The sequence below is a fragment of the Megalobrama amblycephala genome, linkage group LG2 (assembly GCF_018812025.1).
Source record: "Megalobrama amblycephala isolate DHTTF-2021 linkage group LG2, ASM1881202v1, whole genome shotgun sequence".
In the NCBI taxonomy this organism is placed as follows: Eukaryota; Metazoa; Chordata; class Actinopteri; order Cypriniformes; family Xenocyprididae; genus Megalobrama; species Megalobrama amblycephala.
In genome coordinates this window covers 61,428,586-61,440,983 of record NC_063045.1, presented here as the reverse complement: position 1 = coordinate 61,440,983, position 12,398 = coordinate 61,428,586, and the positions used below count along the sequence as shown (strand labels likewise).

General features: G+C 33.0%; 1 protein-coding gene across 1 annotated transcript in view; it reads left to right on the top strand.

Moving 5' to 3' along the window:
• The window catches only part of cplane1 (ciliogenesis and planar polarity effector 1), a 57,875-nt gene extending 46,219 nt beyond the window's left edge, over positions 1–11,656 (top strand). The window contains 12 exon segments of the mRNA XM_048181347.1: positions 579–669; positions 755–880; positions 2,905–2,941; positions 3,041–3,073; positions 3,159–3,290; positions 4,411–4,570; positions 5,412–5,467; positions 5,649–5,759; positions 5,912–6,075; positions 6,170–6,265; positions 9,023–9,141; positions 11,391–11,656. Of these exon segments, the coding sequence (XP_048037304.1) occupies positions 579–669; positions 755–880; positions 2,905–2,941; positions 3,041–3,073; positions 3,159–3,290; positions 4,411–4,570; positions 5,412–5,467; positions 5,649–5,759; positions 5,912–6,075; positions 6,170–6,265; positions 9,023–9,141; positions 11,391–11,516 (1,251 nt within the window). The 3' untranslated portion in view covers positions 11,517–11,656.
• Positions 11,657–12,398: the final 742 nt, after the last annotated feature.

Below are 12,398 nucleotides of genomic sequence, written 5' to 3'. Positions count from 1 at the left end.
CTATTATAAATTTTATAGCATATTATTATAGTTTATAGAATTATTTTTTATTACCCAGCTTGCAGTTAGCATTTTTAACTCTATTGTTAACATGAATTATCATGTTGTTAACATTTTAGCCAGATTTACCTTTTGACTAGCATGTATTACCACATTGTTAGCATGTTTTAACATGTTTTTAGCATGAATTAGCATTTTGTTAGCATGAACTAGCATGTTGTTAGCATGTTGTTAGCATGTTAACATGAATTAGCATGTTGCTAGCATTAATTAGCATGTTGTTAACATGTTTTAACACATTGCTAACATGTTTTAGCATTTTGCTTGTTAGCATGAACATTTTGTTAACGTGATTTAACTTTTTTGCTAACATGTTTTAGGATGCTGTTAGTATGTTTTAAAAATGCTGCTTGTATTAGCATGTTTTAACATTTTGTTAATATGTTTTAGCACGTTGATAGCATGAATTAGCATGTTGATAGCATGTTTTAGCATTTTTCTGGCATTAATTAGCATGTTACCATGTTTTAGCACATTGCTAGCATGATTTACTGTTTTGTGCCCTTGTTCTTCTTCAGCTGGTGAACACTGTTGAGTCTCTGAGCCCCTCAATGACGGCCGGCGTGGAGAAGAAACCTCTCTCCAGCTCGCTCAGAGTCGTACAAGAAGGTTAGAAAACTTTCATAACTTTATATATAGATAAAATAAACAAGGTCGTTGAGCACTTTTGTGTTTGTACTGAATCTGTGAACAGTGAGGAGTTACTGTCCTTCACCGCATCGGTTTGGAAGGACGGCCGACCCACAGAGAGAAGATGAGGTTTTGTCTTCTTCTGTATTGAGCCGAAGTTCAGTCCATCACGAGCGCTCTCCTCCTGCAGGTACATTATTTCAGCACATTGCTAACATAACTTAGCATGTTTTAATATATTGCTAGCATGACTTAACAAGTTGCTAGCATGTTTTAGCATTATTTAAAACATTATAGCATGCTGTAATTTTCCGCCACATTGCTAACATTAATTAGCAAGTTTTTTGCTAACATGTTTTAGTACATTGTTAGCATTGAATTTGCATGTTGCTACCATAATTTATCATGTTGCTACCGTGTTTTAACACGTTGTTAGCATATTTTAGCATGAATTAACATGTTAACACTCAGCATTAATTAATATTTTGCTAACATTATTTAGCACATTGCTAACATAAATTAGCATATTTTAATATTGATAGCATGACTTAACATGTTGCTAGCATGTTTTTGAATGTTGCAAGCATATTTTAACATGATTTAAAACATTATAGAATGTTGTTATTTTGCTAGCACACATTGCTAGCATAAATTAGCATGTTTGCTAGCATGTTTTAGTTCATTGTTAGCATTGAATTACCATGCTGCTAGCATAATTTAGCATTTTGGTATCATGTTTTAACACGTTAGCATATTTTAGCATTAATTAGCATGTTAACACTTTGTTAACATGATTTTGCACATTATTAGCATAGATTAGCAAGCTAGCATGTTTTAGCACACTGCTAACATGAATTAGCATGTTTTAATATTGATAGCATGACTTAACATGTTGTTAGCATGTTTTTGAATGTTACAAGCATGTTTTAACATGATTTAAAACATTAAAGCATGCTGTAATGTTTCACCACATTGCTAACATTAATTAGCATGTTAACATTTTTTAGTACATTGTTAACATTGAATTGGCATGTTGTTAGCATAATTTAGCATTTGTTGCTATCATGTTTTAACACGTTAGCATATTTTAGCATTAATTAGCATGTTAACACTTTGATAACATGACTTAGCATGTTTTGCTAAAATGATTTTGCACATTATTAGCATAGATTAGCAAGCTAGCATGTTTTAGCACACCCTGTTTTTTAATGTTACAAGCATGTTTTAACATGATTTAAAACATTAAAGCATGCTGTAATGTTTTCGCCCAAATTGCTAGCATTAATTAGCATGTTAGCATTTTTTAGTACATTGTTAGCATTGAATTAGCATCTTGTTAGTATAATTTAGCATGTTGGTATCATGTTTTAACATGTTAGCATATTTTAGCATGAATTAGCATGTTAACACTTTGTTAACATGAATTAGCATGTTTTGCCAACATGATTTTGCACATTATTAGCATAGATTAGCAAGCTAGCATGTTTTAGCAAACTGCTAATGTGAATTAGCATGTTTTAATATTGATAGCATGACTAAACATGTTACAAGCATGTTTTAACATGATTTAAAACATTAAAGCATGCTGTAATGTTTCACCACATTTCTAGCATTAATTAGCATGTTAGCAGTTTTTAGTACATTGTTAGCATTGAATTAGCATGTTGTTAGCATAATTTAGCATGTTGCTATCATGTTTTAACACATTTGCATATTTTAGCATGTTGTCAGCATTTTTAGCACATTGTTAGCATAAATTAACAACTTCAAATTTAGAACACAACTTGTTAGACATGGCTTCATTTCATAGCAACTTCAGAGTCAAATATATTTGATAAAATATACATTTTGTATAAAATAAAAAATGTTTAGATTTACAGTAAATTTAAACTTCTGTAACTTTTTCATACTTTAATTTTTTCAAGTGCATTTAATCGCTTGCCAAATCTGTTTCACCGATATACTATTATGGAGAAAACTGATCCTAGACCAGCAGTTATGGCAGCATTTCCCTTTAAAAGCCAGCAGAAGGCAGGGGACACGACTTGCCCAGCCTTACACACACTTCGCCTGTAAATCGTTTCTATTTTAGATTTTGTGTAATAGATGTCGACTGCATTGCGTTGTGTATTAATCCAGTTTCAGACACTCATGTTCACTGGTGTGGTTTAGGTTCCTCAGGTCCTCAGTTTAACATGATCTTGTTGTTTTCAGTGAAACCAGAGCAGCGTGAGCGAGATAGTGATCTAGGTGAGAGACCTGCATCACACACACATACAAACACACACACACACACACACCTACAGCTGCATTCATGGATGTCTGTGTTGTTGATTCTGCCCCTGCAGGATTTGACGGAGTCTTTGCTTGAGGATCCTGGGAAGTAAGTTTGTATTAAAGTGATGCCAGTCTCTTTATTTGTCACTGTGATTCTCCTCCTTTTCATCCCTCTGTTTGTCTCTGATCAGACTGGCGGAGGAGACTCTGGGTGTGAGCGGCCTCAGCGACGTGAAGGACATCTTGTGTGAGTTAATCAGGGACGGGGCTTTATCTCGATCAGCGCTGGATCTGTCTCGATCAGGAACGCTTCACCTGAGCAGGTGAGATTCACAATAATCCTGCTAACTAGGATGCTTAATCCTAATTCTACAATTTTGATAGGAGTTGTAACATATATTTCTTCCCCTGGAATCATATTAAGGTGTTAGTCATTAGTTTTTCATAAGCAGTTTTTACTCAGATGCAATGTTAATTTGGTAATTTAGTAGTTTTTATTAATATTTTGAATTAGTTTTTATTTTTACGTTTAGCATTTTCATTTTTAAGTTTAGTTAATGTTTTAGTTTTTTTTTTGTGTATTTTTAAATATGTATATATTGTTTTTATTCATTTTCAGTTTTAATTGTAGTCATTTTAGTACTTCAAAGTAATCTAAACATAAATTAGAAATGTTGCCTTTGCAAATAACTGAAATAATTAAAAAATATATTTTTAGATTTATAGATTTTTTTTATTTTACATTTTACTTAATTTATTTTATTTTACTTTATTATACTTTACTTTTTAATTTTATTTTTCTTTATTTTATTTTATTTTATTTTATTTTTTTACTTTATTTTACTTTACTTTTTAATTTTATTTTACTTTATTTTATTTATTTTTTATTTAACTTTATTTTAATTTACTTTTTAATTTAATTTAACTTTATTTTATTTTACTTTATTATACTTTACTTTTTAATTTTATTTTTCTTTATTTTATTTTATTTTTTTACTTTATTTTACTTTACTTTTTAATTTAATTTTACTTTATTTTATTTATTTTTTATTTGACTTTATTTTAAATTACTTTACCTTCTTTTTTTATTTTACTTTATTTGACTTTATTTTAAATTACTTTACCTTCTTTTTTATTTTACTTTATTTTATTATTTTATTTTAGTTTACCTTAATTTATTTTTTATTTTACTTCATTTATTTAATATTAATTAATTTATTTTATTTATATTTCATATAACAAAATGTAACAAAAATTGTTTTGAATAGTTTAGTTGTCTAATACTTACCCTGTTTGGATAAAAGTGTCTGATTGATGAATCTAAATGTAAATGATCTCTGTTATGATTGGCTAACATCAGCCCTGCTAAGTAAGATTAGTGAGCGATGTGTGACATATTTACTGATGGATTTGATTGGTCTGTTTATTTGTGGTGGGCGGCAGGTCAGAGGTCAAGCCGAGCGGAGCCATGATGGAGGATGAGCGAAGGGATCTGAGGATGTGGATGAGGAGGAAGCAGAGAGAGCGACTGATAGAATACCGCAAACAGAGAGAAGAGAAGAGAGAGAGCGAGCGCAGACCCTTCATCTCTCCTCTTACACACGTGAGACGCTTCAGAACAAACGTTACTGATTGTCAATCAGTCAGAATCAGTATTTCTTAGTTTTTCTTTACGGTTTCTTCATGCAAAGCCTTATTTCTGTAATCTTTTGACTGGTACAGTAATTTAACATAGGCCTATACAAAATTTTCTTCACATGATCATGTTTTTTGTCAAGTGTGGACATTAATCCTGTTATCAGCATGATCATGAAAGGGTTTTTACAACCTACCTGACTGAAAGAGCTCATTAATATGCAGGTTATTACAGCTCATTATGCGATTCTTTTTTCTTCTCAGGTGTGAATCACAGCATTATTCATGATGATTCACGCCTCCATGCATACTGTGTTTCTTATCAAAAAGTGTCTTACAAAAATCAATATATAAATATAAATCAATATATTGTTTTATATGAATGAGTAGGCAGGATAATTTTACATCATTTTGAAGCAAAAACTCTAGTCTACTACCCAGAAATCTTGTAAACACAAATTTAATATTTTTTTGGCCTTATTTCAGTGACTTAAGTTTTTTGTTTTTTCAATAACCACGCATAAATGTTATTCCTTCAAAAACACAAACATGTACATACATGTTCCTCACATATTATGGTAGCCTAGTTTGTGCTGAATACAGTGTAATGACACTTTTTCCATTAATATGTTTATGAACAACTGAAAAAAGCACAAATGTCAGGGCATGTCAAAACTTCTCAGGGCCCCAAAAATCCTCAGACCCCTGAGGGTTAATGTTTTGAAGTCTATAAAGAAAGCTTGAAGCTGTAGTTTTGCACAAAACTCTTGATAACTTTACTTTTCTTGAATAATTCACTCCCGTTGCAGAATCCAACCTCTGTAGATCTGGCAACCAACAGGAAAAGCAAAGAAGAAAGAGACAGGTATGATTCTGTGTTTATGTGTGTTAAACTAACATTAGTTGTGTTCAATACACTTACCGATTTTGTCATTGAGCGTCGGAGTCTGATAGCTATTTATACTACAAAATGGTGCACAAGTATGTGAATTGAGCACCTATCCAGTGGTTTCCCACATGCTTCATATTATTCCATGTGCTCTCAGGATGGTTCTTCAGGAGCATCATGAACAGAGAGCTCGTGACGCCTGCAGTCTGATCACTGACCTGCTCACGACGCCGCTGAACCTTCCCACAAATCCCCACGAGACACTCAGGTCAGTGTTACTGTTCCTTCTGCAAAATCGGCTAAATGTGATGCATCTTTACAGGAACGTTTTGGCGACTCTTTGTGTTTTTGATAACAGAGCCAATGTTTTGTTTGGAGAAGGAGCACAAATCACGCTTAATGTCCTGCTCTGTGTTTCAGGAGCAGAAGTCAATCCTCTGGGAAAAATAAGAGAATTCCGAAGAACCACAGCGGACCACACAGACGCTCGGCATCTTCTCTCGGAAAGACTGTTGTGCTTCAGAGGAAATCTGCTGCGAAAGACCGCGGCTCATTGAGCGGGAGGCTCGGGCTGCACAGACCAGGTTCATATTGTATAATTTAATGATTTTGGTTATTAATATTGATCGTGATCATTTGAAAACCGAGTATCGCTTCAATCCCATGTTTCACATTCAGCCAGCGATCTTCCAGGCGATCGGTTATCCCAGGTTACTCGCCGTGGGATGCTGTCCGACCTGAGAACCAGACAAGGGACGAAGACTGTTCATCAGAGTATGGAGATTTTGAATGTGTTTTTGTAAAAATATCAGAATCAGTGTGAGATTGATTGCTAAGTATGAGCAATTTGTCTTGGTGAAACTTCTAGTAAACAATATATATATATATATATATATATATATATATATATATATATATATATATATATATATATGAAGAGTTTGGTTCCAAAACGCGATAAACGCCATTTTCAAAAAAATGAGTTTCCACCCAAATTAGTATTGTATCTGGTCAGTATTGAAAAGTCATTTATTAATTTTGCGCAAAATGCGATATCCGTCGTGTTATTCTGTAATGTTTTCTCCCTGTCTTTCCAAAACGCGACAAACGCCAGTCTCCTTTTTCTGCAGAACGCAATATATCCGCTCTCAACCAATCACAGCGCACCATTCCACGCACTGTAAACATCGAAGGCTTTTTAAAAAGCCGTTTTTAATACCAATGTACTCGGCAAATGTGTTTATTTAACCAGATACTCTTTAATCGGTAATAACAAATAATTTATATAATTAACAAGATGACCCGTTGAATTCATTTTGGGAGCGACGGCTGAATGTATTTTTAATAAAATGCCTGTATATAAGATAAATATTGGCAAAGTTCAGACTCTGTCATATATGTGAATCAACTTACTTTGTTGTGTATTTTCAATTTGAAAAATAACTTTTATATTGATGGATTAATTGCATTTTGAAAAAAAAAGTGTCATGGATTTATTGCATTTTGGGAAAAAAATAATACGTTTTTATAATAAACTTTTTAAAATCAAAATGTAGATTTGAATGTTTAATGTTTTAATTACCAAAAGATGCTATGTGAAAGTCTGAAACAGAAAATAGTGGTTTTTTAGAAAACACCTTTTTACTCAAATTAATCAAAATGGAGTTATTGCGTTTTGGAACCAAACTCTTCATATATATATATATATATATATATATATATATATATATATATATATATATATATATATGTATATGTGCCGTTCTACAAAATTGGTGCAAACTGCTGTCCCACAACCAAAAAACAGATTTAAAAAGCATGTAAGTATTCAAATGTTAGATCTATTATCTATTGAATCCCACAATAATATTTAAATATCAGTAAGCTCAATATATAAAAAATCATAATTTATTGGGTACTTTCAATTGGGAGGTGTCTGTCCTGAACCCTAACCCCTAAATTTCAACTTGTGAAAATTATATTAAAGGGGTGGTTCACTGTTTTTGTTTTTCTAGGCTTGATTGTGTTTAACATGTCTTAATGCTTCGTTTTTTAAAAAAACGCCATATTCATATATTTTACTTTTATTCTACACCGCTGTTTCTCTTCTGCTAAAAACGCTCTAAGTTCCTGGTTCTATGAAGCTCCTCCCTCAGAAATACGCAATGGGCTGAGATTGGTTAGTTGGCACTATGTATTGCGATTCGCTGTCTGGAATACGTTGTCACGCCCACGCCCCTTACCGTTACAGGCAAACATCGCATGTGCTTCGGTCCAGTCTTTGTTTAGGAGGGAATGTAAATAACGGCATCAATATTGCCGTATCAATTTGAGCCCGAAATAGCAGAATAGCAGAAACGATGAAGAGGGTCAAGCAGAATCTCTGCAAGCACGGCTTTTAATGGACGTTTATGAATTTTTCAGCAGCAACATTACACACTAACTAAAGTTAAGAAAGTGAAATCGCAATGAACCACCCCTTTAAAATATTTTGAGTTTAATGTGTTCAAAAGTCTGAAAATCTGTGTGGAACTTTAAGGAACGTCACTAACAAACACCTTTTTTCTGCAATTAAGCAAACTTTTTTGGGTGTTACTCAATAAAATGTAGTTTTTATGTGTGTACAACTGTTCAGAACTGTGCTAGCTAACCATGTGCTGATTAGCATCTTTGAGCGGCTCAAAAGTGTCTAAAATTGTCACGACCGAAACAATCATCATTGTTTTGGTAGTGACAAAAGGAAACACAGTCATTTATTTGGGGGAAATAAATACAATTTTAATGCAGTTATGTAAATCATTAATATGTTTTAGTATGCGAGTTAAATCGTGTCATGTGATGTGGTCACTACCAACACATTACTGTCTCTACCGAAAATGTGCAGTCACGACCGAATCATGGGATGTTTTGTCAAAAATAAAGTATACTGATTTATCATCTAAGATGTTATTATAGTGTTTGATTCAATGTTTATTCAAACTAATGGATCCTTCACTTTGAAATCAGTGTGATAAACTTTATGACTTTTACAAAGATTCAAAATACAACAAATCTCATAAATTACACTTGAAATATTGTTAAAATTGTAATTGTTATTGATTTACATGTGAAAACGTTTTCAAAAAATAGCAAAATATATATTTACATGGTAAATACATCTTAATAGATCAATGTGACCCTTCTTATTAAATAATTTATTATTGTGTTTCGGTAGTGACAAATTTGGCGAGAGGAAAAATATTCCAAAACTTTTTGAAAATACAATATGAGAATTAACTGCACAATTACTAGAAATGTGTATCTTGGATATTACACAATTTGCATACATACAAAATTTGTGGAAAAACAAACTTTTTTTTCCCCAAGACGTCCCCAACTCTGGCTTTGAACCACTTCTGTAGAATGACCCGAATACAAACTAGACAAATAATGTATATACAACATAATCTATACACAGATATAATTATACAAGGATATATGCAAATATACGGCATTCCTTCATATGTTTCATACGTTTTTTTTCTTCTGTAGGGATGAAAAATGGGCTCCACACATCCAAACAGAGAGCAGTGAAAGAGAACGATCAGACACATGTGGAGGACCGAGACGCCCACAGGATTCTTCTGCTGGAGGATCATGACGTCACACACGTGAGAAGTTCACAAACACTAACAAAACCTAGTTCAGTCTGTGTCCTTTCAACCCTCTGGTTGTCTTCGGTCATTTTAGACCAAGACATTTTCTTCATTTTTAACGGCACAAAACTTGCTGACTTGACAAAACTTCTGACAAAATGCTAAATGGCCAGAAATGATAGGAAATTAACGAGAAAATACGAAAATCCAGAGCAATTTGAGGTACAATCTACAAACCAGCCACAATGAAGTATTCTAAATGTGTATATATATATAGTATATCCAAGTGCAAAACATGATAAAAGTAATTGTTTGAAAATACTAATATAAGCATGCTAATTCATGCTAGCAATGTGCTATTAACATGGTAAACATGCTAGAAACATGCTAATTCATGTTAACAATGTATTAAATCATGCCAATTCATGCTAGCAACGTGCTAAAACATGTTAATTCATGCTAACAAATCGTTAAATCATGTTAGCAATGTGTTAAAACGTGCTAATTCATGTTAGCAAAATGTTAATTAATGCTAGCAAAGTGCTAAAAATGCTATCAACATGTTAGTTCATGTTAGTAAAGTGTTAAATCATGTTAACAATGTGTTAAAAAATGCTAGCAGTATTCTAATTCACGTTAACAATGTATTAAAACATGTTAATTCATGCTAGTAACGTGCTAAAACATACTAATTCATGTTAGCAAAGTGTTAAATCATGTTAACAATGTGTTAAAACATGCTAGCAGTATTCTAATTCACGTTAACAATGTATTAAAACATGTTAATTCATGCTAGTAACGTGCTAAAACATACTAATTCATGTTAGCAAAGTGTTAAATCATGTTAACAATGTGTTAAAACATGCTAGCAGTATTCTAATTCACGTTAACAATGTATTAAAACATGTTAATTCATGCTAGTAACGTGCTAAAACATACTAATTCATGTTAGCAAAGCGCTAATCATGTTAACAATGTGTTAAAACATGCTAGCAGCATGATCATTCATGTTAGCAATTTATTTAAACATGCTCAAGCCAGTGTGTAAACATGTTAATTAATGCTAGCAAAGCGTTAAATCATGTTAGCAATGTGTTAAAATGTGCTAATTCATGTTAGCAAATTGTTAATTCATGTTAGCAATGTGTTAAAAAATGCTATCAACATGCTAGTTCATGTTAGCAGTGTTAAATCATGTTAACAGTGTTAAAACATGCTAGAAAAATGCTAATTCATGTTAACAATGTATTAAAATATGCTAATTCATGCTAGCGACGTGCTAAAACATACTAATTCATGCTAGCAAAGCGTTAAATCATGTTGACAATGTGTTAAAACATGCTAGCAAAGCATTAAATCATGTTAACAATGTGTTAAAACATGCTAGCAGCATGATAATTCATGTTAGCAATTTATTTAAACATGCTCAAGCAGTGTTAACATGTTAATTCATGCTACCAAACCGTTAAATCATGTTAGCAATGTGCTAAAATGTGCTAATTTATGTTAGCAAATTGTTAATTCATGTTAGCAATGTGTTAAAAATGCTATCAACATGCTAGTTCATGTTAGTAGTGTTAAATCATGTTAACAATGTGTTAAAACATGCTAGCAGCATGATAGCAATTTATTTAAACATGCTCATTTATGCAAGCAATGTGTTAAAGCATGTTTGCAACATGTTAATTCATGTTAGGAATGTGTTAAACATGCTTATTTATGTCAGCAACATATTAAAACATGCTAGCAACTTGCTAATTAATGCTAGGAATGTGTTAAAACATGTTAGCAGCATGCTAATTTATGTTAAAAACCTACTAATTCATTCTAACAACATGCTAAAACATGTTAGCAATATGTTAAAACATGTTAGTAATTATATATTTTTTTACTTTCTCTGAGTAAAACCTTCAAACTTCATGCCGTTCAAAGTTATTTTAAACGTTCAGACCTGGCTTTGTCATCAAACTTTACTCATCTAGTTGTCTTCGGTCGGTTTTGACGGCACAATCAGGGTTACTCAATAATTTCTGTCTCTATTAGTTTGTCATATGGAGATCTGCAGTGTTTATAAGCAGTGCTGTCAGTATCTGTTCCTTGTTTGCATTTTATTTATTATCGTTTCCTTGTTTTGTAAATTTAATAAATAATAATAATAATAATAGTGAAATGAATACCAGAGGGTTGCAGTACACACTGCGCAGGAAACATGACACTAGTATTGCGTTCTGCACAGAAGCTCATGTGACTCTTGTTTTCTCCAGGGCGATGAAACGTTCGCAGATCTGGATCTGGACGCTCTTTCTCAAAGCACCGGCAGCGTTCTGAGCAAACTGGACTGGGCCGCCATCGAGAGGATCGTGGCGGAGGAGGAAGACGAGCAGCAGTGAAGGGATGTTTCCACTCCAGATGTTGCGCAGCTGCAGCTGTTGACTGTGAATGATTGTGGTATTTGTGTGTCATTTGTGTTTTGACTGTTTAAGTAAGCTGTCGGCACAGATTTGTGCAGAATAAACAAGAATCGCTCGCAGGTGCGTTGTTGGTCTGCTTCCACATCGATTCATTTCTGGACGCCTGACAGAACGCAGAGTTCTCCACAAACAATGAGACGAGCCTTCAAATGACTTCAGCGTTTACTTTGTGCAACACTTTACTATAAGCTTTCATTTGTTACCATTAGTTAACATGAACTAATGCTTTTATAAATCTCAGTTAATGTTAGTTTTAATTTTTACTAATACATGTTTAACGTTAGTTAATGCTCTGTGACATGAACTAACAATGACAAATTATATTTCTATTTACTAACATTAACAAAGATTAATAAATGCTGTGCATTGCTCATTGTTAGTTCATGATAACTGATGTATTAAAGGGTTCATTCACCCAAAAATGAAAATAATGTCATGCCGTTCCACACCCGTAAGACCTTCATTCATCTTCAGAACACAAATTAAGATATTTTTGATGAAATCCGATGGCTCAGTGAGGCCTGAGCAATGACATTTCCTCTCTCAAGATCCATTAATGTACTAAAAACATATTTAAATTAGTTCATGTGAGTACAGTGGTTCAATATTAATATTATAAAGCCACAAGAATATTTTTGGTGCGCCAAAAAAAACAAAATAACGGCTTATATATTTCAAAACACTGCTTCAGGAAGCTTCGGAGCGTTATGAATCTTTTGTGTCGAATCAGCGGTTCGGAGCGCCAAAGTCACGTGATTTCAGCAGTTTGGCAGTTTGACGCGCGATCCGAATCATGATTCG